Source organism: Lepus europaeus, chromosome 20 (genome assembly GCF_033115175.1).
Source record: "Lepus europaeus isolate LE1 chromosome 20, mLepTim1.pri, whole genome shotgun sequence".
Lineage (NCBI taxonomy): Eukaryota > Metazoa > Chordata > Mammalia > Lagomorpha > Leporidae > Lepus > Lepus europaeus.
The window spans coordinates 45,343,064-45,367,227 of NC_084846.1; the positions used below are offsets into that span (position 1 = coordinate 45,343,064).

General features: G+C 42.2%; 1 protein-coding gene across 1 annotated transcript in view; it reads right to left on the reverse strand.

The window, feature by feature from the left end:
* SCIN (scinderin) overlaps positions 1–24,164 on the reverse strand; it is a 67,865-nt gene that overhangs the window by 42,112 nt on the left and 1,589 nt on the right. Inside the window, exons 2-4 of the mRNA XM_062178223.1 lie at positions 18,859–19,013; positions 12,685–12,846; positions 113–262 (exon numbers count right to left, since the gene is read on the reverse strand). Coding sequence (XP_062034207.1) covers positions 113–262; positions 12,685–12,846; positions 18,859–19,013 — 467 coding nt within the window. The remainder of the gene's footprint in view (positions 1–112; positions 263–12,684; positions 12,847–18,858; positions 19,014–24,164) is intronic.

Consider the following 24,164-nt stretch of genomic DNA (forward strand, 5'->3'; position numbering starts at 1 on the left):
TGGGATATATGTTAAAGCACTCTCATTTTCTCTGTATGTCACACACACACACACACACACACACACACACACACCCCAGGGTGGTAACTCTAACAAACACAAGTCACCGTACCTCCGTAAGCTCCGCTGGCTCACTTCCTTCTTCCACCACGATCAGCTGAGATCTGCCTTTCCTTTCATTGTCTCGAATGCCAATGGCAACTTGGTTTGCTTTCAGACGCTCATATTTGTTGCATGAGGAACCACACCACTGGTAAATTTCCTAAAGGAGAGAGACAGATCTTTTGACCCCAAAAATATGTGGAGGACTTGCAGACTTTGTGTAATACTGTGATCATTTAGGAAAAAAACCAAAAAGTATAAAAGGAAAATCAAAATTAGCTATTGTTGAGGCATAGCTGATTTTACATATTTCATTTTTACCTCATTCTGCATCCTGATTATGTCAGCATTGTGAAATAAGTCCTTTTTAACACTGAAAATATAAATATGCATTTTACCATTTTGTGCTCTTGAGTGACCAAAAATGGAGGAAAATGGGTAAATCGTAATGTACAAGATTACTGAAGATATTTCATCAAGAATACAACAGTCACGGAACAAGGTGATTACATTTAACTACAAACAAAAACATGAGCTCTGTTCCTGTGCTGGCAAAAAAAGGATATTTAAGGACACGGTTTTAACAGATCTGGGGGCATGGATTTGCAGAAAGCAAGCCTTCAAGCTTCACTGTATCTAAGTCTACGTTGTTTCCTCATTGTTACGTAAAATGCATTTGTCTGGTTCCTATTAGGTGGTAGATTTGGGGGATACAAAGATAAATAAGGTGAAACTAACAAGGAGAGAGTGACATGTAGATAACTTTGCTAGCAGTAAACTATTTGTGCCAGGCTTGGTTTTCAAAGCACATTTCCGTACATATGCAGGGAGCTGTGGGAAGATGGCCAGGCTAACATGGCAGTTAAGTGTGAGAGAGGTAGATCCAGCTCTCTTTCTGGGTATGTGACAGTGTGACTGCAATTTTTAAGAAAAGCAAATAAATGAACAATAGTAAAATAAAAGAACATCCAAATATCCAGAGAGACAAGCTCTTTTCTTTGATTACAAGGCACTTCCAGTCCCAAGTCATTTCTTTCTTACAAAATAGGTAATAGTGACCAATATGGGGCAGTTTGTCTTGTAATATTGGGGGCACAGCTCTGACAACATAGGCTTGTGAGTCTGTCCAACCCTCATCCCATCATGTTCCTGAGTGGCCTCAGCCATAGTCCTCTTTAATAATGAAATGTATGTCTGAGGAAACATAACAAACAGCAGTAGCTATGAGTGGGCTTGGGACACTGCATCCCATATCCGTGTGTTGCTCTGAGTCATGGCTCCTCCGCTTCCTACCCACTTCTTGCTGATGCACATTCTGGGAAGACAGCCAATGGCTCAGGTACCTGTGTTCCTGGCACCCACGTGGGAGACTCAGAGGGAGTCCCAGGCTCTCCTGTCTTTGTCTTGGCCAAGGTCTTGAAATTGCGGGCATCTGGGAAGTGGACCAGTGGATGGAAGAGTCTGTCTGTCTCTCTCTCTTTCAAATAAATCAAAGTAAACATTTAAAAAAAGTACTAGGCCTTTCAGTTCCTTTCCTCAGAAACTGACTGCTGTCTTCAGAATGGTCTAGAGCGATGTCTTTCCCATTTATAAGAGCGGTGCGCTTCTACTGTGTCCTCTCTGGCCTTATTTCAACTGCTGGGCACAGAAATATGAGGCTCCCACACGGAGGCCACTGGAACATGACGACGAGGCAGGCAGTTACAGAGTGAAAACAAGTGTTCTTAATGACCAGTGAACTCTTGGGCACTGAGAGTGCAGGAGGAAGGTGATTTTTAAAAACACAAAGACTTCAGCCCTTCCCCGAGGGACTCCCAGGTGTGTTCTGGGCAACTGTTTATTGAAAGCTCCCCAGGAGGTTATGGTATTTAGCCAGGGACAGAAACCATGCTGGTTGCCCTGAGCACATCACACAGCAGGGAATCTAGGATCCCTAACTATCCAACTTGGTCCAACAGGCTAAAAGATCTTAACTGAGATTGCTCTCCCCTACCCTAGGCCCTAATACTTTCAAATGATTCTTCTCTCAGGTCTGAGAAAGCAAACTTCTAACAAATATATTTTACATTACTGTGAAATACAGAAAATCCATTTGAAATTCACTCTCAATTACTCACATTTATTATCAACTTTCATAACTGACTTGCTCTGCATTTACATAATCATCTGACAGGTTTGTAGGTTCTTACCTTGGTTGTGTAGATAACCTCTCATCTACTTTAAATAGACCATATAAAATCACACTAAACTTTATTACCATCTGAAAGCCATTACAGAAGCTTGGTAGAGTATGTTTAAGAGAAGCTTGTAGATACTGATAATTTCACAAACATAGTTATTATTTAACATATAATTATACAATATTTTATGAATTCTAAAATATCTTATGACATTACATTAGATTAGGAGTCTTTATATATATACATATATATATATCAATAAGCAGGTAAACTTACTTATTTTTAATTATTTGAGAGAGAGTTTCCACCTGCTGCCTCACTTGTCAAATGCCCTGCATGAACTAAGGCTGGAAACGCAATCCGAGTCTCTCCTGAATGGCAGGAACCATAACTCACTGCCTCCTTAGGTGAATATTAGCAAAGCTGGGATCTGGATCAGAGCCAAGACTGAAATCCAGGCACTCCGATGTAGGATGTGGAATCCTAAGTGGTGTTTTTGCTGTGTGTACCCACCATAAACACCCTCCCCAATTCACAGGTAAATTTAGATGTTGGAAATATTGCTTACTATTGCTTAAAGATCACAGCTTCTAACTTTAAAACAACAGAAATACATCTAGGAAATACTCATAAAATGGTCAAACTTTTTAAAGTGATATTTTATTTTTAACTCAAAGATGGCCAGATAACGAAAGAAGATACCACATTAACTTATTTGGCATGAAAATAAATGATTCCTATTATGTTTACTGTCTTGTCATCTTATCTTGGGCTATCATTTATAAATAAGTGACATATTCTCTTATTTACTAAACTTAATTTTAGAGGTTAATTCAGACAAGAAATGCGATAAAATAGTGACTTTAATTATAAATTGCTCAAAGTCAGAATTATTTAGTCATATTAACTAAAGCACCATCTTCATTCAATCCAATTAATTTTGTATGCAACTATAGTTCATTTCAACAGTGGCTGCAGCACATTAAAACTTGCTTCAAAAGTTTAAATAGAATTTCAGCAATTCATTCACTTCGAACAATTTACTTTGCTTTATCTGTGGATGATGGGTTTAAGACATCTCATTTTAACAGGGCTGTACTGTACTCAAGTAAGTGTGCACAGTGCTATTAATAACATGTACTGGGCAACGCTTACCCTATTCAGAGGTAGTTGGTTAAGGCTTTTTTATCTCTCTGGACAGAGAAATTTTGTATTCGGTTGGCATCAGGCTTGAACAAACTTTTCCCTATAATTCCACTTACCCCGTTTTCTAGAGGGAATAAGCTTAAAAAGGAAATCCCACAGAGACCTAAAATGAAGCAGTCTGAATTGCTGTGCCAGGCTAATAGCTATTATTATAGCAAAAATTTTACCCTAGTCTTTTTATTTATATCATGGAACTTAGCTTAAAAACTTTTCATAAATTTGACGTAAGTATAAAGCAAACCTGGTTTCAGTCTTCTACCCTTTAAGATCGAAAGGCATTTCAGGACTCAGCCCTAAGCGCCATATGTTCTTGGGAAGGGCCATAAACACTCTGTGAGTACGGGAGCATCCATTCAATTTGGAACAAAGTCCACTCAGTTTCTGGGAGAAAGTTATTAGTGTGCATACTGCTCATGCGCTCCATCTCACAGGCTCTCGTGGGACTGTAATTAACTCTTACTCTACAATCACTCTACCCGATCTGAAAAGGTCAAAAGAAAGAAAAAACACTGATGGCAACTAGTCTGGTCCACCAGTGACAAAAAATAAAAGCAAATGCATGTTATTTACAGGAAGAACCACATCTGAGGAGGGTAATCTATTATTGGTCTCAAAAACAAGAGGTTTCTAAAAATTGTTTTAAATCATGTGGTCAGAGTTAACAAGTAAAACACCAAAGTCATCAAAGGGCACCCAAGCACCCGTTAAGATCAGGAAACGAGAGAAAAAACACAAAACTCAATGATACCCTTGAAGGGAAGCAAGACTTCAGAACCTGAGCACAAAGGGGCTCCCAAAACAGCATGTGATGTTGGCTCATAACATGAGCAAAGAATTCAACATAGCCTTGCCAGCCTTTTGTACTTTCCTGAGTTATTTATTCTAAATCTAAGACTTTACAAAAGAATGGAAGCCCAGGCCTCTTTTGTTTGTAACCAAATACAGAAACTCATTAAAATATTTCTTAAGGAGATGGTGTTGTGGTGTGGCAGGCAAAGCTGCTGCCTAGTTACTATCCAAGAGGCTAGTATCCCTTCTGGGCACCAGGTGGGGTCCCGGCTGCCCCATTTTCAATTCAGCTCCCTGTTGATGGTCTGGGAAAAGCAACAAAAGATGGCCTGAGTGTTTGGGCCACTGACATTCACATGGGAGACCGGATGAAGCTCCTGGCTTTTGGCTACCAGGGAAGTGAACCAGCAGATGGAAATGTCCATCTCTCCTTTTCTTCCTGTAACTCTGTCTTTCAAATAAACAAATAAATCTTTTTTTAAGAGTAAATTAACATCTTCCTTTAGTGTGGAGGTTCTCTAAGATGCTTAAAATGATATTATTCGTGAGTTACTTCAGGAATTATTTTCAAACTTTAAAAAGTAACTTATTCAGATGCTGACTGACCAAATGTTGGTTGATATTCTATTTTGTTGTTTCCTGAAAGTCAACCCAAGTTAGTATCCTGCAAGGAGTCATGTATACTTTTTAAAAAGTAACAATACATTTCACTTAACCTACTGTATCTGAAATGCCATTTCAATAAGCATCAATGTAAAAGTTACTAAGTAGAAGTATTACATTTCTGTACTACTCAAAGTTTGGTGAGTATTATGCAATAACAGTACATCCCAATGCATGTTTTGTCAAGTATCTCTGAATTAAGATGGAAAATGAATGGGCAGGGTCAATAGCACTTTGATGACCAGCAAGGAAGCAACTTCACCTGAATGAGGGCAGAGCAGCAGTGATAGGAGAGGGATCGGGGGATGGATGGAAAGTGAGAACCCACAGGATTGGTCAATAATGCCATTTGGCTGTGTCCTGGAGGGACAAGGAAAGGGAAAATGACTTGGCCAATTCCACCTTGGCTGCTGCTTGTGATATCACTCACTGCTACCAGATGAATGGCTTTGGGAGGGTTGCTTCCATGGCATTAGAGGATGTAAAACTGTTTTCTTTGTATTCTCACAAGTTTCTGGCAAACCAAAGAAGGCTTCCAGTTCTGCTTTATCAAATGCCATTTCTGTGGTTGGTGCTGCAGCAGAGCAGGTTGAGCCACTGTCTGAGACACCAGCACCCAAATCAGAGCACCAGGTCACATCCCTGTGGCTCTGCTTCCCATCCAGCTCCCTGCTAACGTGTCTTGAATATCAGTGGAAGATGGCCCAAGTCCTGGGCCCCTGCCACCCACGTGGGAGACCTGGATGGAGTTCCTGGCTGCTGGCTTTGGCCTGGCCAGCTCTTGCCATTGCAACCATTTGGGGAGTGAACCAGCAGGTAGCAGATTTCTTTCTGTCTTTCCCTCTTTCTCTGTCACTGTCTTTGATAATAAACACATCTTTTTTAGAAAGGCCACTTCTTCCAGCCACATATGTTGGTGACTCAACTGACTGGTTTATCCTGACAACCCTGAATTATCTGGCACTGTTAGCCATTTCCTATACTGTAGTGGTTCTTAACATTCATCATATATTGCAATAAGCGCGAGAGGCAGGGTTGGACACTGAAGTGTCATCTTAAATATTTAAAATTAAAATCTTTTGAGATCAAACCTCTTCTAAATGAATGCAGGACTAAGAATTAAGTATAGATCCTAATACTTGAAGGGCTATCTTCCTATGCCTTCATCCAATTACAGTGACTTTGTAGCTCTATTCCAATGCTTCTCCCAGCCTTCCTTGTTCTACTCATATTGTTTATGTGTCTGTGCCTCCCACAAGTTGACAGTACCTAGAGTCAAAGCCTAGCTGATATTCACACTTACATACTTCATTCACCTAGCAGACACCAACTGCACAGTAAGTTGCATTCATCCCTATTTTTTAATCAGAATACAATTTAGAAATTTAAGATTAGCTTTATCTTTCCTATTATCTTTCCTTATTTCCTCAGGCTCTCCTCTTTAAGATTTATTTATTTTACTTTGAAAGTCAGAGTTACGGAGAGGGAGAGGGAGAAGCTATTTTGAGAATCAGAACACTTGCCTTAATGGAGGTCCTGTGAGTTCTCACCTATACTTATGTCTTTGAGAGCCTAGAAACTTAAAATTAAGAGGGAGAGGGAGAGGAAGAGGAGAGGGAGAGGGGAGGGGGAGAGGGAGGGGCCGGGGAGGGCGGGGGAGGGGTTGGGGAGAGAGAGAGGGAGAGGTCTTCCATCCACTGGTTTACTCTCCCACTGGCCGCAATGGCTGGAGTTGCGCTGATCTGAAGCCAGGAGCCAGGAGCTTCCTCCAGGTCTCCTACGTGGGTGCAGGGGCCCAAGGGCTTGGGCCATCTTCTACTGCTTTTCCCAGGACATAGCAGAGCAGGCTCTCCTCTTATAAATCTAGCAGTATATGTGTTACTTTGGGGTAAGGACAAATTTGTGCCGAAGATTTTACTGTCTTTAGTTAAAACTAAGCACTTTAAAGTCCTACAGAGACAATAATGCAAAAGTCAACCCAGTTTTAGTTTAAAAGAAACTTGATTTTGCTAAGATAAAGTTCTTTGGGGGACAGTGAGTGAGAGTGCTCTCTAAAAAGCTAGCTTTGCATATCAAGCAGCAGAATCTTGGCTTTAGATGCTAGATTATATTTCAGGAATCATAGAACAGGCAAGAATGTGAAATGGTACGAGACTACTTTGGTCCAAAAAGAAAAAAATTAGGGATAAAGAGAAGTAGGAAAACTGACCAGAAGCAGCAAATCTTTGAGAAGAATTCATTGATTTGTCATACAGCCATCCATGAGCCTGAGCATTAGAGCAGAAAACACTGTGGTCAATTGTCCAGGCAGCTGGACCAAGGGGCCCTGCTATGATGAGAACAGAATGTCCGGCCACTCCAGTGTGGGATGGGAAAGTCAAAGCAGAGTTCCTGAGAAGGATGCAGTCATGGCTGGCAGGACCAGGAGAGGTCTTGCAGTTGGCATGTAGGCATGATGGTGGAAGACTAAAATGGGCCTTTGCATGGTCTTCAGCAAATGTCTTACGGACAGAAGCCAAAGTCCAAGGCTCAAGAATAAATGATATGGGTCTGGGGGCTGGCAACTTGGCTCACTTGGTTAATCCTCCAACTGCAGTGCCAGCATCCCATATGGGCACTGGGTTCTAGTCCCAGTTGCTCCTCTTCCAGTTCAGCTCTCTGCTGTGGCCCAGCAAGGCAGTGGAGGATGGCCCTAATGCTTGGGCTCCTGCACCCGCATGGGAGACTAGGAGGAAGCACCTGGCTTCTGGCTTTGGATTGGCACAGCGCTGGCAGTAGCAGCCATTTGGGGGGTGAACCAACAAAAGGAAAATCTTTCTCTCTGTCTCTCTCTCTCACTGTCTATCTGTCAAATAATAAAAATAAATAAATAAATGATATGGGTCTGCCCCAATGAAAGTTATAGGTGAATGAAGACTGAAAACCAGACTCACTTCTACCCTCAATTTCATTTCCTACTCCCATGCCATAATATTTCATATGCATCCTTTGTATTTGAGGATTGGAAAATGAATGGTGGGATAAGTTTGAATTACTTGGATGGCTAACAAATTTCACCTTAAAGGAAAATTTATTTTTAATTTTTAACCCTCTTTTGGAAATAGAGTTAGGTTGAGACAAAAGAAAATTACACCTCTGGATACAGGACTACCTGAGACTGTATGCTCTATGCTGGGTAGACACACATTTGCTGAGACATCTGTTGAGTGACTGCAGGTTCTGGGCTTTATACTAAGAACAAAGCAAGTGAGTGAGGATAATAAATAAAAGGGCAAGCAATGTAAGACATTTGACAGGAAAGTCTCTGTGTGCAGACTTGGAAGCTAAGATAAGGGTAGACCTTACTCTATACGGGAAGGATAGGGGACAAGAGAAGCAGAAGAGGATTTGGCCAGGGAACACATTGCGAAGAAGTCAGTATTTGAGTTGAATATTTAAGAATGAACAATCCTGAGTGCTTGCTAAAGAAAGATGTCATGGAAGACGAGATCATTCTTGGCAAAGTAAACAACCTGCAAAAGAAAAGCAACGGAGACGCAAGTGAATGCCTCCTTCATGACGTATTGAGACAATATCAACAGTGATGAGGAGGCCAGGGAAGACTTGAGACATTAGCGAGACAGAAGAGAACTGGAGAGTAACCAGATGAATGTGGAATACTTGGGAGAAGTTGTCAGGCTGACTCTTGGCTTTGGGGTTTGAGAGTCTGAGTGAATGATGGTCCCATTAACAGGTAAGGACAATGAGAGGAGAAGGCATGTTTAAATAAGGAGGTGAAGCTGATAAGCTCCATTTTCTATAATGAGCTCGAGGGGCTCATTATACACATAAGCTGAAAGATCCATGAGGCAGTCTGATACCGACATGGAGCTCGGGCAAGAGGTGTGAGTCAGGTGAAGCTATGGGTAAGGATGAGTTTAGTCAGGAAGAAGGCACAAAGAAAAGGACAACACTTGAAAGTGGAATCCTTTAGAAAATTCTGTATTAGTATTTCATTAAAGCATCTCATGATATCTTAAGATGTCCTTAAGAACAGGAGAGAGAAAAAATGTACTCAGCCAAGGGCAACTAAGAGATTCATAGCTCTTAGAACCACAATACTAAATGTGATTTTAAATGAACCAAAACGGACAAGGAAAAAAAACTGGAATAATTAAAAAGGACAGAAAGGTGGGCAGACCATGCAAAGAAGAATGAGAAAGGAGACTGAAAGTGAGGAAGACACGAGAGGCACAGGAGGAGTAGGGGTGAAGAGAGGAGTGAGCACGAGCGCACACTGCAGCCCAAGGGCCGTGTGCACAATGAGCAGTGCCCACTGTGTTTAGCAGAGGTCACCGATGCCCTTAGCAGCAAGTCTCCGAGGCATGGTGGCAGTGAAAGACCGTGACGAACAAAGACGGACTGGTAAATGAGGAAGTGGGGGTTGCTTTTGTAAAGCGGCAGGACAACAAAGCGGGGGAGGCGGTAGGTTGGTTATAAATAGGGCAAAGCTGCATAACTGACCCAACCAGTTAACAAGGGAGCAGAACATGCAACATATCAGGGTTGGTAACTCACCACAGCAATTCTACTCCTGGGAAATGTAATTCTCCAGGAGCGGCCGGGCCCTAGTGCCTGACTCTGACGCTTATTTGTAAGAGTTAAAACCTGCCCCCAGCCGGCGCCGCGGCTCACTAGGCTAATCCTCCTCCTGCGGCGCTGGCACACTGGGTTCTAGTCCCGGTCAGGGCACCGATCCTGTCTCGGTTGCCCCTCTTCCAGGCCAGCTCTCTGCTGTGGCCAGGGAGTGCAGTGGAGGATGGCCCAAGTCCTTGGGCCCTGCACCCCATGGGAGACCAGGAGAAGAACCTGGCTCCTGCCGTCGGATCAGCGTGGTGTGCCGGCTGCAGCGCGCCTACTGCGGCGGCCATTGGAGGATGAACCAACGGCTTTCTCTCTCTCTCTCTCTCACTGTCCACTCTGCCTGTCCCAAACAAAAAACAAACCTGCCCCCAAACCTTGAGACTATGGGCTTTACTCGGAAGCACTCACATCCTGTAGTTACTGCTGCTTTCTTGAGAAAAGTCTAGATGTGGGTTTATTGGATTTATTGATTTCTGAAAATATCTTTAAAAGCAGTGTGAAAATAATTATCCACCAACATATTATATAAGTCAAAAGCAGTTTTACAAAACTTTGATAAATTGCAAATTATTACATTCTAGCTACGTTCCATATTATTTAATGAAGATACATTAAATATAAGATACATGTTCTTTAAAATATTGATAATTTTCTTAACTTTCGAACTGACTAAATTGATGACTTTATAATTTCATGCTTGGGTTGAAGAGGTTACATTGTCAAGTGTGGGGAATAACTACTATAGTCTAAGACTGTATAAAAGAGCAAGTATTTCTAAGGCATATCATATTAACAATAGTGACTGTTTGGCCGGCGCCGTGGCTCAACAGGCTAATCCTCCGCCTAGCGGCGCCGGCACACCAGGTTCTAGTCCTGGTCGGGGCGCCGGATTCTGTCCCGGTTGCCCCTCTTCCAGGCCAGCTCTCTGCTATGGCCCGGGAGTGCAGTGGAGGATGGCCCAAGTGCTTGGGCCCTGCACCCCATGTGAGACCAGGAGAAGCACCTGGCTCCTGCCTCCGGATCAGCGAGGTGCGCCGGCTGCAGCACGCCAGCCGTGGCAGCCACTGGAGGGTGAACCAACAGCAAAGGAAACATTTCTCTCTGTCTCTCTCACTGTCCACTCTGCCTGTCAAAAATAAATAAATAAATAAAAATTAAAAAAAAACAATAGTGACTGTTTATAAAAAATGCTGACATATTTTAAGCATGATCAAGATATGAGATTTAGGTTAGAGCCATAACTTTAATCTGAGTCAGCTGGCTTCAGGTGGGTGGGAACGTCAGAAGTTTAACCTATATTCTTCATGCCTAGGCAATAACAAACTTGAAGCAGCAGCTGTACTGGCTTCCCTTTGTACTCTAATGCAGAAGGTGGTCTTAAATAATTAGCTTAAGGACTCTCATTTCAATACTACCATACAGAAAATTTTAGTCTTTCTTTGTTTGCTGAGACACACCTCCATATAAAATCCTCAAGATAACTACAAGATCTTATCACCATCTAGAAACCTTCGACAACATACCAGCTGGTTAAAGGTTCACATCACACACACAGATCATCTTAATGTTTGTAGGGTGTCCCTTTAGAGTGCAGCAAACTTCTGAATGTAAGAAAAAAACAAACACAAGTACTTCTGCAACAAAATCATTCCAGCTGTCTCTCTAGTCAGGAATGAGAACAGCAGAGGACTTGAGAGACATTAAAGATAATTAACTATGTATTAGAAAGAAAATTTACTGTTAAATAGATGGCTGTCCTTCAAATTCATGTGAGCCCGAATTTGTGGATCATACTTTTACCAGTTGATACTACCTACAGGAAGAGAGCACATGTCATTAGAAGTACAACTTAATCTACCACAACTTTCAACTGTCTAGCCTATTGTCTAAGCTCAATGAAAATCTGATTCACAAAATGATAAATGATTTAATGAATAATACCACTTTCAGGAGAATCTCAGCCAGATTAAGCATTGTCGATGATGGATTCAGCAGAAGCTCACACTGTAGGAAGACATTTTGTTAACTATCTAATATAAACCAAATTAGCCTAGTGTAATGAGGCTCAAGTAACTTGATTCCCATCACCCATGTGGGAAGCCTGGACTGAGCTCCCAGCTCCTGATGCTAGCTCTAGCCCAGCCCTCAGACGTTAGGAGAGTGAACGAGTGGATGGGAGCTCGATCTCATGCTCTTAAAAAACAAACAAAACTCATAAAAATAACAATTAAAAAAATAGAATGTAATCTGGGACTAGGAAAATTGGGTTCAGATCCAGGTCACCACTTAACCAGTACAGGCCTGGGTGATTTGTTCCTATCTTCTAAGGTTTTCGTCTTCCTTCTGAGACTGGGATGATAAGTGCCTTTTCCACATACGACTGTGTGTCAGATTAGACGGAATCATAGTCAGCTAAGGCTGGAAGTGGCGTCAGAAATCAGAGTCCAGAAATAAAAAAAAATGAGGAAGTTAAGGCTTACAGAAGTTAATGATTTGCCAAGCTCAAAAAAATAGAGTTGGAAAGCTAAAATGCAAGTATTCATGATAATTAAATTTGTTTGCATTTGCACAGCAATTAAATGATGCATATAAAGTTTTTTAGAAAATAAATGCTCGCAAATAAGGAGATTATGAATTATGTTACCACTGGAAGTATGAATTAGTGAACAGAATGTATTATTTTATCACTGGAAATTGTCCCTTTTGCTTAGGACACACAGTGTGTTAAGAAATTACCCCCAAATCCTTAGGTAGACTACTTAGATTCACATCCTTCTTAAATTCTAGAGCCTTTGATTATTAGGAGAGTCAGTTTCCTCCTCAAGCTGTTTTTTTCCATGTGCAGCTATGGACAAAAATAATTAGAGGAAATTCTGTTCAGAGAGAACAGGAAATACAAAAAAAAATATTAAATTTCTTTTCTATGATAGGAAGAACTAATTCACTACTTTATTCTAATCCTATCAAAGAAAACACACATTTTGAAGTTTTACTTTATGCGTTATTTAAATACTTGCCAATTAACTCATATGATCCTGATTATCTTTGATGACAGGTACATCTGATTTGATCTGAAAATATCTATTCCTGTAGATGGTTCCTGGGTGTCTAGGGAACTTACGGTGCCAAGGTCAACGATGAAGCAGTCGCCCTTGTTGAAGCTGTCCCAGCTGAGGGGAACTTCTGTGGCCCTGACCACTCTCCGCCCCTTCACATGGAGAAGCCTCTTGGCGGTCAAGTCGTTTGTGAGCACGTGGTTGAGTCCAGACGCCACACCTCCAGCCTGATCAGTGTGGGGGCGGGGCAGAGTAGGGGGAGACACAGCACAGAACAAAGACCAATGAGACCTCCAACCATAAGCCAATCATAAAACCACAGATGTTGATGCCAAAACTACACCTGTCAGGGCCAAGATAAGATAGCCACCACCAAAGATAAACATGGAGAGAGTATTCCTTGGTAAATTAGGTTTATTTGTTTGGTCTCTTTGTACTGTTTTTATAGTTCAATTTAAAACTGCAAATATTTGCTGAGAGCCTTCAGTAGATAAAACTGTTGCATTAACAAAAAGAAGGGTGGCTCCTGCTTCTGGGAGACTGAAGATTTTCAAAGGCCTCAAGTGAGTGAGAAGGCAGACAAAGAGCTCAGGGAGGAGGAGACAGGAGGCTGCAGGAGCAGAGGCAACAGCAGGCACTCGAGTTGTGGGATTAGGACAGAGAAAAGAAGCTGAATGCTGGCGTGGATGGGCGCTTCTATGTAGGGTTTCTGTTTCTATATTAAGAAAAGCAAAAGGCTTCTTCTTTTTTTTTTTTTTTTGACAGATTTTTATTTATTTATTTGACAGAGTTAGATAGTGAGAGAGAGAGACAGAAAGATCTTCCTTCCATTGGTTCACCCCCCAAATGGCCGCTACGGCCGGTGTGCTGTGCCTATCCGAAGCCAGGAGCAGGTACTTCCTCCTGGTCTCCCATGCAGGTGCAGGGCCCAAGCACCAGGGCCATCCTCCACTGCCTTCCTGGGCCATAGCAGAGAGCTAGACTGGAAGAGGAGCAACCAGGACTAGAACCGGCGCCTATATGGGATGCCAGCGGCACAGGTGGAGGATTAAACTAGTGAGCCACGGTGCTGGCCCCTGGCTCCTTTATTTTCTAGGAAACAGAGTTTACTAAATAGATTAGAAGGGATACCAAAACATCTGAGTATGTTTCTTAAGTTAGGAGCGATGCAATATCTTGATTGTACATCTAAAACTAAAAACAAAATAAAATACAACTTTAATGAATTAGAGAATCCTAAAAAAAATTAGCTGTACCAACTATATCTTCTTGCATTATTTGCAACATCACACACCTTTTAATTTTTTTTCTAATTAAACATTAGGAACCAATTTTCTTTCCATAATTATGAGGTAATGTGTATAATTAAGAGTAAGTATTAACAAAATTCTGTCATTGATAGATCAAAGGCCTCCTATAAAAAAACTGGTTGTACAGTCTACAAAATAATCTTTCAAATTTATTATATAAACATGTCAGTGAACCCAAAATGAGAAATTCCACTGTTTATGTATTCATTAGTACATTTTTTACATTTCCATTGCCTTTAAATTTCTTCAATTTTTCAGACAAAGACCCTCATGAATAGAAAGGTTTTGTTAGTATAGGTTAAATGTTGATTCAGGGCAGTTAGAGCTTCCTTTGTTAAAAAATATATAATAATTTCCCAGGTCACAGTTTTATAAAGAGTTCTGCATTTGTTGACTGAATGAACTACTATCCAATAAAATAAATGCAAGTTTTCATTATAGTCTACTGCTTTCTGTCATTTCAATTTTTAAGTAGAAATGTTAGGTAGGAAGTCAGTTATGAGCTTATGTGTGTGTAACAGGCCTAAAGAGAAGACATCTATGTCCAGCATATGCATCTGCATCTCAAAGTCATCCCGATAATGTTTCAGGGGCAGCCTGCCCTGCCCCCTTCTGCCTGCCAATCTTCCACAATCTCCCAGGTGCTGCCTACTATCTGCATCTCAAACACCTTGCTCCTTTCCTCCAGTCTGATAACATTTGCATCCATAAAGTCCTTTGTTTCAGACCTTCAAGAGAAGTTTTTTCTATTTACATCCAAAAAGCCCTTTGTTCCAAGAGGAGCAGAGGTGGGGAAGCAGGACCCATCTCCTTAAAAACCCCCAGCCTCAACTGGACTGCGCGCTCAGCTCTCTGCATCTTTGCTGAGCCGCCCGCCAGGCCAGGCCCTGGCCTGGCCTGGCCTGGCCTGGCCAGGTGTACTCTCCACTCACCCATGCAGCCCCGCTCTCCCCGAGTCTGAGCGACTGGGCTCTCTCTCTCAGGTCCTGTCTGGAGAGGTGCCCATCCGTTTTTACGGATGTCCCTACCCTAATAAACTTTGCTACTTTTACCTCCCACTACTCTCTGTCTCACGCCTGAATTCTTTCTTGCGCGAAGACAAGAACCCTGCAATTTCTCCGGTAACAAAAGTATAAAAGAAAAACCTTATGTTGTGTAAGTAGTTTTTCCATGACTGTTGTTTCAATGTACATTAGAAACTTCCAGCCACTTTCTGTCAGGAGGCAGAATAATAGAAAAGTGAGTGATCTCTAACCAGTGATACTGTAAATATGCGTACAAGTTCTGCTGAGGGCAGGATCTTGTTGCGCTTGGGAGAAGAAGGCTAGCCAGACACTCAACATCAAGAAGCAGTGGTGGGTGACAGTGCTGCATTAATCCCTCTCAGGCCGTGATGGACCTGCGAGCGAAAGGACAGTCAACCAAATGAGACAGGAAGTTGGCCTTGGCTTTTCCCGGCTAGCTTGTATATTACTCATTTTATATGAAACTAAATATGACTTCCACTTACTTGATAACGGTAAGCTTTGCTAAGTTTTGCCCATTTCAAATAGACACAACATCTTGTTTCATAAATTATCTTACAACACTTTTCCTGCCAGTTGAACCATTTATTTATGTTGGCATGAGAGTATGAGGATCACCAGTGTAGGCACTGGAGTCAGATGGTCACGATCTCATTCCAGCTACCCGACCTGGCTAGTTCTGTAGCCTCTCCAAACTTGGTTTCACTTATGATAGAAACTGTACCATATGGCTGTTTATGTCAAATGTGATAATACAGATGAAGTGATTAGCACATTCCTGTTAGCCTGAAGTTAATACAGGGGTGAAATTAAGTATAATGCAATCATCTTTGGTTTCTGGGTAGCAAATCACCTCTGCTTCCACTTTGCTATCAGTTGTTTGTGCAACTGTACACATCAACATCTGTTCAATGCCATTAATAAGACAGTGAACACATGTCTTGCTGAGAAATCAATCTCACCTCTGTTTGCAAAAATCACCTTTTTAAAATATTTTATTTATTTTATTTGAGAGGTAGAGTTAGAAACTGAGAAACAGAGAAAAAGGACTTCATCCATTGGTTCACTACCCAGATGGCTGCAACAGCCAGAGCTGAGTCTATCCAAAGCCAGGAGCCAGGAGCTTCCTCCAGGGCTCCCACATAGGTGCAGAGGTCCATACACCTGGGCCATCTTCCACTGCTTTCCCAGGTCATAGCAGAGAGCTGGGTCAGAAGAAGAGCAGCCAGGACTAAAACGGGCGCCCACATGGGATGCCGGCGCGGCAGGCAGAAGATTAACCTGTGCCACAGTGCCAGCCCAGAAAAAAACCACCTTTCTAAAAATGCTGATTTGTGGTGGTTTTAATGTTCAATATTAGATGATAATTATTCAACAGCTGGAAAATGACTTTAATCATGTCCACTTCTGAATGTATTCAGAAGTTTGATTTTGAAAGTCTTGCTAATAGCCAGCAGGATTAATAATAACGTAAGTCCTTACTGATTGAGTATACACTGTACAGATATTTTATTATTTAATTCAATCCTTAATCCTTGCAATGTCTGCATGAGGAATCTGTGGGTTTTTTTGTTTTGTTTTGTTTTGTTTTATACAGGCAGAGTGGACAGTGAGAGAGAAAGAGACAGAGAGAAAGGTCTTCCTTTGCCGTTGGTTCACCCTTCAATGGCCACCGCAGCCGGCGCACCGCGCTGATCCAAAGGCAGGAGCCAGGTGCTTCTCCTGGTCTCCCATGGGGTGCAGGGCCCAAGCACTTGGGCCATCCTCCACTGCCTTCCCAGGCCACAGCAGAGAGCTGGCCTGGAAGAGGAGCAACCGGGACAGAACCGGCGCCCCGCCCGGGACTAGAACCCAGGGTGCCGGTGCCTCAAAGCAGAGGATTAGCCTATTGAGCCGCGGCGCCGGCCTGAGGAATCTGTTTTAACACCCATTGCACATTTCAAGAAACCAAGCACAGGAAGCTTATATTCTTACTCTAAAGGCAAATGAATAAAGCAAAATGGGTTCAGAAGTAGAGACATAAGTAATGTCATAGCATCTGTTTTCAGTAACTAGGGGACCCAGCCTATTTTTTTTTTTTGGACAGGCAGAGTTAGACAGTGAGAGAGAGAGACAGAGAAAGGTCTTCCTTCCGTTGGTTCACCCCCCAAATGGCCTCTATGGCCGGCGTGCTGGGCTGATCTGAAGCCAGGAGCCAGGTGCTTCCTCCTGGTCTCCCATGCAGGTGCAGGGCCCAAGCACCTGGGCCATCCTCCACTGCCTTCCTGGGCCACAGCCGAGAGCTGGACTGGAAGAGGAGCAACTGGGATAGAATCCAGCGCCCCAACTTGGACTAGAACCTGGGGTGCCAGCGGCACAGGCAGAGGATTAGCCTAGTGAGCCGCAGCGCCGGCCTGGGGCCCAGCCTATTTAAAATGTTGGGTTCATCGACCTAAAGGAAGTTTTTGGGTCACTTGACATAAACTGGAAGAACTCAGGTGCATTAAATAAAATAAAAGCTAATCGTTTTCTATTTAGAGTGGTTCATAGCTTAGACTAAAATAATGATGCAAGAGATATGAGAAGCTACAAGTGTTTGTCCTGATCTCAGAGGTATCACACAATATTCAAGCAAGGCTCTGAACAGGTAAAGGTAGAAATAAACTGTGGCATCTTAAGAGGAAGATTTATTATAATCAGTTTTGGTTTAGTGTCAATTTTCTGGTCTTCTCTAAAGTTATAAGCTAAAGGAGTGGGGCAGTGTGGTATGCAAAAACCACTGGAATATATCCAATTTTGAAAAGGTTCCAGAATGTTTTTCTAGTCCTCACACTTTAACTGAACACCCACTGGCAGGGATGGCCAATTGGAAGGATGGCCAGTGTCAAAAGCTTACTGGGAGAAGTCCAGGAAAACCAGAAAAAACCCACTATCCTTTACTGAAGGCTGCCTTAAAGCAACTGAACTACTTGACTATTCATTTTTGTTTGTTATTTTCAGAAGCAAAGCTAATTGACTGAATTCTCAGGCCATCACACATAAATTGCTTATGTTTATGGCTGACTGAGTGTGTTGGACTTTGTGTGGCTAAACCACAGATATTTTCAGCTCAGTGGTTTCACCTCTATCATTTATAAGCTCAAACCACACTATGTGGGAAATGCATACATAGTTCCTTGTAGTAATTAAAATTGTACTTATTATAAATACTGTATTAAGATATTATAGAACAACTGAGAGTCCAAAAGCTTGGGTTATAGGCGATAAACTCAGAGATTCTCTAAACAGCAAAAATTAAAACCACTAAAACCCAAGTTATAAAATTTAATTACTGAAATAACTTCACAAATATTAAAGGGCTTTTTTGAAAGCTCTTGACATTCTTAAAAATTAACCCATCAGAGTGAACATTTGGCCTACAAGTTAAGACACTGGGTAAGAGGCCTGTATCCCATTTTGGAATGCCTGGGTTCAAGTCAGTTCCACTTCTGAGTCTGGTTTCCTGAGAATGCACAACCTGGGAGAAAGCTCAAGTAAAGACCTCTGCCATCCATAGGAGAGACCTGATTGAGTGTCTGGCCCTGGCTTCAGCCTCTCCCTGCCATGGCCTTTGTGGGCATTTGGGGATCAAACCAGCAAGTATCTCTGACTTTCTGTCTCTCAAATATATTTTTTTAAAAAGTAAATAAACCTGCCAAAATAAATCAAGTCATAATATTTCATCAAATGAGCCATATATTCCACACACATTTGCTGAGCATCTACCATGTGGCCAGCAGGTACTGGGAACATATCATGGAAAAAATAGATGAAAATAAAAATAAAACAAAATCCCTGCTCTCAATGAACATTCATTCTGCCAAGACATGAGGCATGGATGGAGGAGAAGGGGTGTCAGCATGGACACTGCTTGGGACGTGCTTGCCTTGTATTTCAGGCCGCCTTTGAAATACCCAACGAAGTCTGTAGACTCAAAGCCTTGGAGTTCTCTGCTCTGCACAGGCTTGCCTCCCAAGTAGTCGTCCATCTGGACAGTGAAGATGGCCGCGGCCGTGCTTTCATCCTGGGAGCACTCCTTTCCTGAAACGACAAACAACAGCACCTGGACTACCAACCGAGGACAAGGAGTAGGGCAGAATTTCTGGTACGACCAATCAGAAATGTTTGTTTAATTCTCTATCAACACTATAAGTAGACCACAGAAAGACCTCTGAGCACAGTATATTATATTGTTTAGCTAACAAATAAAAATTATTTTATTCCTACATTTCCCTATTCCTTTAAAATAGTTTAAAAGAAACACGGCTGTTCAAAGATACAATGTATTCCAGAAAGGTTCAGGTTAAGCATCCATTTGATATAGCCAGTAACATCAGGCTATGAAAATATTCTATAACTGGTTTAGTGTTTATTAGTGTCCATTTTTAGGATTCCCATGTGTAAATGTTACTATTGATGTAGAATATGAATATCATGGGCCACAGTTAAAGAGCTTCAGGAAATTGATTGCTGCTTAGAATAAGGAAATGAATATAACTTGACCTTGAACCTGTATCTAAGTATTCGTTTTTCCTCTTCATTGATTTTTTTTTTTGAGTGTAATAATCACTAAAGGAAAAAGAGGGAGAAAAAGGACTAGAATACTAGCATTTATTAAATGTTAATGTACTTGATGTTGCACCAGGAATTTAACATGTAACAGTCATCCAATTTTCACAAATTGATCAGAGATCCCATCCAGACAACCTCACTGAGGATAACACAACAATTTGTAAGAAACTGTGTCGGTAGTACACATGACAGAGCTAAGATAGCCCTAAGGAGGACACAAATTTCATTAAACTTCAAAGTCCTTACTACTTCTGAGCTGTATGAAAGTCTCAAATGATCCTAGGCACAAAATTGCTGGCATTTATACATTTGCAGTACCCTTAGCATGAGCCAGGCACTGTGCTGGTGTTTTCTATGGGTGGTCTCGTTTCATCTCCAAGGAACCCCTACAGCAGAGCCTGTTTCCTACCATGTTTCATCTGAGGACATCAGGACTCAAAGAGGCTGTGTCACCTTCCTGCCATCATAAGGTGACCTTTGGCAGAGAAAGGTCAAAGTTTGTGTGGTACTGAAGTACAAGCCCTTAGAAATTAGCACACACTTGTAGATTTGACTATTTTTGATTTGAAAGAGTTACAGAGGGAGAAAGAGAGAGATCTTCCATCCACTGGTTCACTCCCAAGATGGGCCACAATGGCCAGGACTGAGCCAGGCCAAAACCAGGGGCCTGGAGCTTCCTCTGGGCCTTCCATGTGGGTGGCAGGGGCCCAAGCACTGGGGCCATCTTCGGCTGCTTTTCCCAGGCCATTAGCAGGGAGCTGGATAAGAAATAGAGCTGCTGGGGCACGAACCAGTGCCCACATGGGATGCTAGTGTCACAGGCGGTGGTTTTACCCACTACACTACAATGCCAGCCTGATTTTTTTTAAATACTCAGATTCTTATTAAAGTTTGTGGTGATCATGGTTAATTTCTACTATGGAAAATTAATACAACACATTTTAGAAACCATCATGATATACTGGTGCACCTGAACAAACCCAAATGAGACCACAAAGTCAAGAGAGCGAACCAGCCAGCTGTATTAAAGGGAGAACTGGATTTCTGTACAGTCTCTCCCTCACTCTCAAGGGCAGATTGTGTAGCAAGAATCTTCAAGAAAAAAAAAAAAACAGTAGCTATGAGAGTATGTGATGTGATAAAAATGTGTGAATTTTCTGCGGTCAATAGTGAGTATTTAACACACACTTAAAAAAAACCTTACAATTCTGCAGTCTGAAAGGGCTCTGGTATCATCCTTCTGCTCATTTTCTCAACCCGAGGATACCGGTAAAGATGTAGAGATCGACTGTACAGAGCTAGTTGGGGGGTGAGGGGGAGGGGAAGGGGAGATGGGACACAGGAGAGGGGAGAGGCAGAACCTTGACCAAGGTTAATGTCAAATGTGTTAAAGATGATGTATTTGGCATAAACATTCCTGACTTGACTACAAGTTCAAACCTAAATATCTTTAGGTAGATGTGACTGGATGGGCATGAAGTTAATGAATGAACTGGAAATAAGATAATCAAATTATGCTGTCATCTGAAGGTGTTCATGCACTGTGTGAGGCCAGAGAAGATCAGTGTGAAAAAAATTTTTTTCACTTGAAAAGTGCTAAAAAGGCCTTAATGAAGCCCGTATCAGCTTCAAATGTGACAATCAGAATCAAATTCAATTATACCATGATGACATTCTAGCAAATGTTCAGAAACTTAAGAACTTTGTGAATGAATTCTGCTTATAATTTCACTTGGTTTGCCCCAGAGAATTCTGCTTTTAACTTCATTTATTGTTTTCTTACAGTGATTTTGCTGATGTGTGCTATGTTACATTGTTATATTTTTTACATTAGGTCATACTTGTATATATGCTATAAATCTAAAATCATTTGGAGAATGTCATGATTTTACATATAAGACAAATTAAGGGACAGACATCCCCTGCAACAGTTAAGCCACCCCCTGGGATGACCATGTAGCTTACTAGAGCACTTGGAGTTCGAGTCCCTGCTCTGCTCTCCTCCCATTTTCCTGTTAATGCTTACCCGGAGAGGCAGCAGGTAACCACTCAACTGGCTGGGTCCCTGCCACTCAGGTGGGAGACCCAGATTGAGTTCTTGGCTCCTGGCCTTGGCCTGGCCCACTGTGGACTATCGTGAACATTTGAGGAGTGAAAAAGTAGATAGGAGTGTGCTTGCTCTCTCTCTCTCTCTCTCTCTCAACAAACTTTGAAAAAGCTGCAAATTAAAAGGCAGGATTAAAAACTAGGTTATCCCAATACCCATTCATTGATAAAAAGAACTTGCCACACCAGGAATAGAGGGGAACATCGTCAACTTCATAAACAGCACAGGCAAGGAGCACTGGGTTAACGTAAGACCTAATGCTGAGGACGGAATGCTTTCCCCAGATCAAGGATAAGAAGGATACACTCTGACCCCTCTTCACCTCCCACACTACAGGAAGTAATAACCACTGCAAGCAGGCAAGAAAAAACAAACAGGCACACAGAGTGGAAACCAAGACATAAAACTCACTCTGTGTAGAGCAGATAGGATTGCTTGCAGAGTAAATCCTAAGGAATCTACAAAAAAACCTCCAAGAACTCCTAAGTGTACGCAGTAAGAGTGGGATACAAGGTAAGTCAACTGCAAACAGTAATCTCATTTCCCTAAAGAAACAAGTAATAGGCAGAAACTGGAATTAAAGGCACAGTGCCATTTACAATCACTCCAAAAAAACCTGATACTCAGACATACATGTAACAAAACAGGAGAAGGATCTATATGCTGAAAATTATAAAACGCTGATTGAAAAATCAAAGATGATGTAACTAAATGCAAAGACATAAGGTTCTTACACTGTGAGGCTCAATATAATAAAGATGTCAGTTCTCGCCCCAATGTGCTTCATTATATTGAGTCTTACAGCCTAGGGACTCTATGGCTTTGCAAAGCTCATTAAAGACACGTACAAGCTTATTATAAGACTTGCATGCAAGCACAGGGTGGGAGGAATCACTCCCTGGGCCAGAGCCCGGCTGTCAGCTACAGAAACTAACACTGTGGTATTGGTAGAGAAAAGGCACGCAGGTCAGTGGCCCAGGTCCCCCTAGTGACAACATTTTGTAAAAGCGCAGTATGCTTTAGCATTCTGTGGTACACTGTGTATCCGTATAGCACACAATACCACAATCAGGGCACTGACACAACCGCCTATCTTATCAGTATTTCCTCAGTTTCACTTGTTCTCATTTATGAATGTGTGTGCATTTGGCTCTATAAAATTTTATCACACGTGTAAATTCATATAACTGTCAAAATCATGATACTGTACAGTTCCATTACCAAAAGGATCACTCATGTGGCCCTTTAATCCCAGACCCCACTCCTTCAAGCATACTTCGGCTCTCTGCTCCATCTGTAGCCTCTGGCAGCAACAAACCTAAAGCATCATCATTTTACAATCACACACAAACAGAACCATACAGTAGAGAACCTTTGGAGGTCGCTGTTTTTCTTTGCTTTCACGAAGCATAATTCCCAGGGGGGGTTCATCCAAGCAGAAGTGTTTGTCCCTCCCATTGCTGAGTATACTCCCTGGCACAGATGCATCCCAACTTGTTGAACTCTGTTTGCTGAGAGAACGGAAATGGCGAGGGCTGCTGGGCAGCCCCAGCCCCACCCCCACCTGGAAGTCTTGGGGTCCCTTTGACTCAAGTCTTCTTTGTCACCTTCATTTTCCCTTGGTGCAGAATCGCACCATTTACCTTCACTCTTGTGTTTTGTGTCAAAGTTCTGTTGCCCGTGACCACGGGACATTCACATCTCTTTCACAGTATCAAATTCTTTGGTGTTCTACCAGCTCTCGCTTTATTTCAGCTTAGAGATGATAAACTTTCAGGGAAGCTTCATCCATTATTCGGCTCCAGCAGTGCCTCTTGCAGAGCGAGGCACATTGACTAAGTGCTGAGTAATGAGCTCACAGCAGCATGCCCTTCACTCCAGTACCAGCACATCTTAAGTTCACAAAGAGCTTCTGTCGCCCTTTCTGTTAGAGTCTTTAAACTGCCAGGCTCTAAATAAATAAGAGCTAAAGTGAATCTGTAAAGCCTACAAAACATGATGCTTAATGGCCCTACTGGTAATCACTAGGTTAATCCTTCGCCTGTGGCGCCAGCACACTGGGTTCTAGACTCGGCTGGGGCACTGGATTCTGTCCCAGTTGCTTCTCTTCCAGTCCAGCTCTCTGCTGTGGCCCGGGAAGGCTGTGGAGGATGGCCCAAGTGCTTGGGCCCTGCACCCGCATGGGAGACCAGGAGGAAGCACCTGGCTCCTGGCTTCAGATGGGCACAGCGCGCTGGCCATAGCGGCCATTTGGGGGGTGAACCAACGGAAGGAAGACTTTTCTCTCTGTCTCTCTCTCTCACTGTCTAACTCTACTTGTCAAAACAAAAAACAAAAACAAAATCAATAGAATGAAAGAATTATGTTCAAAGCCTGCTTGTGGCTTTCTGACAAACTTAACTGCTGTATATGCCAAGATACTTCTACACTATGATTCACCCAAATAGCCAATGTGGCAATTTAGACACTTTTATTCATTCCAGATCCAATTTGTGGGAGAAAAGACCAGGATG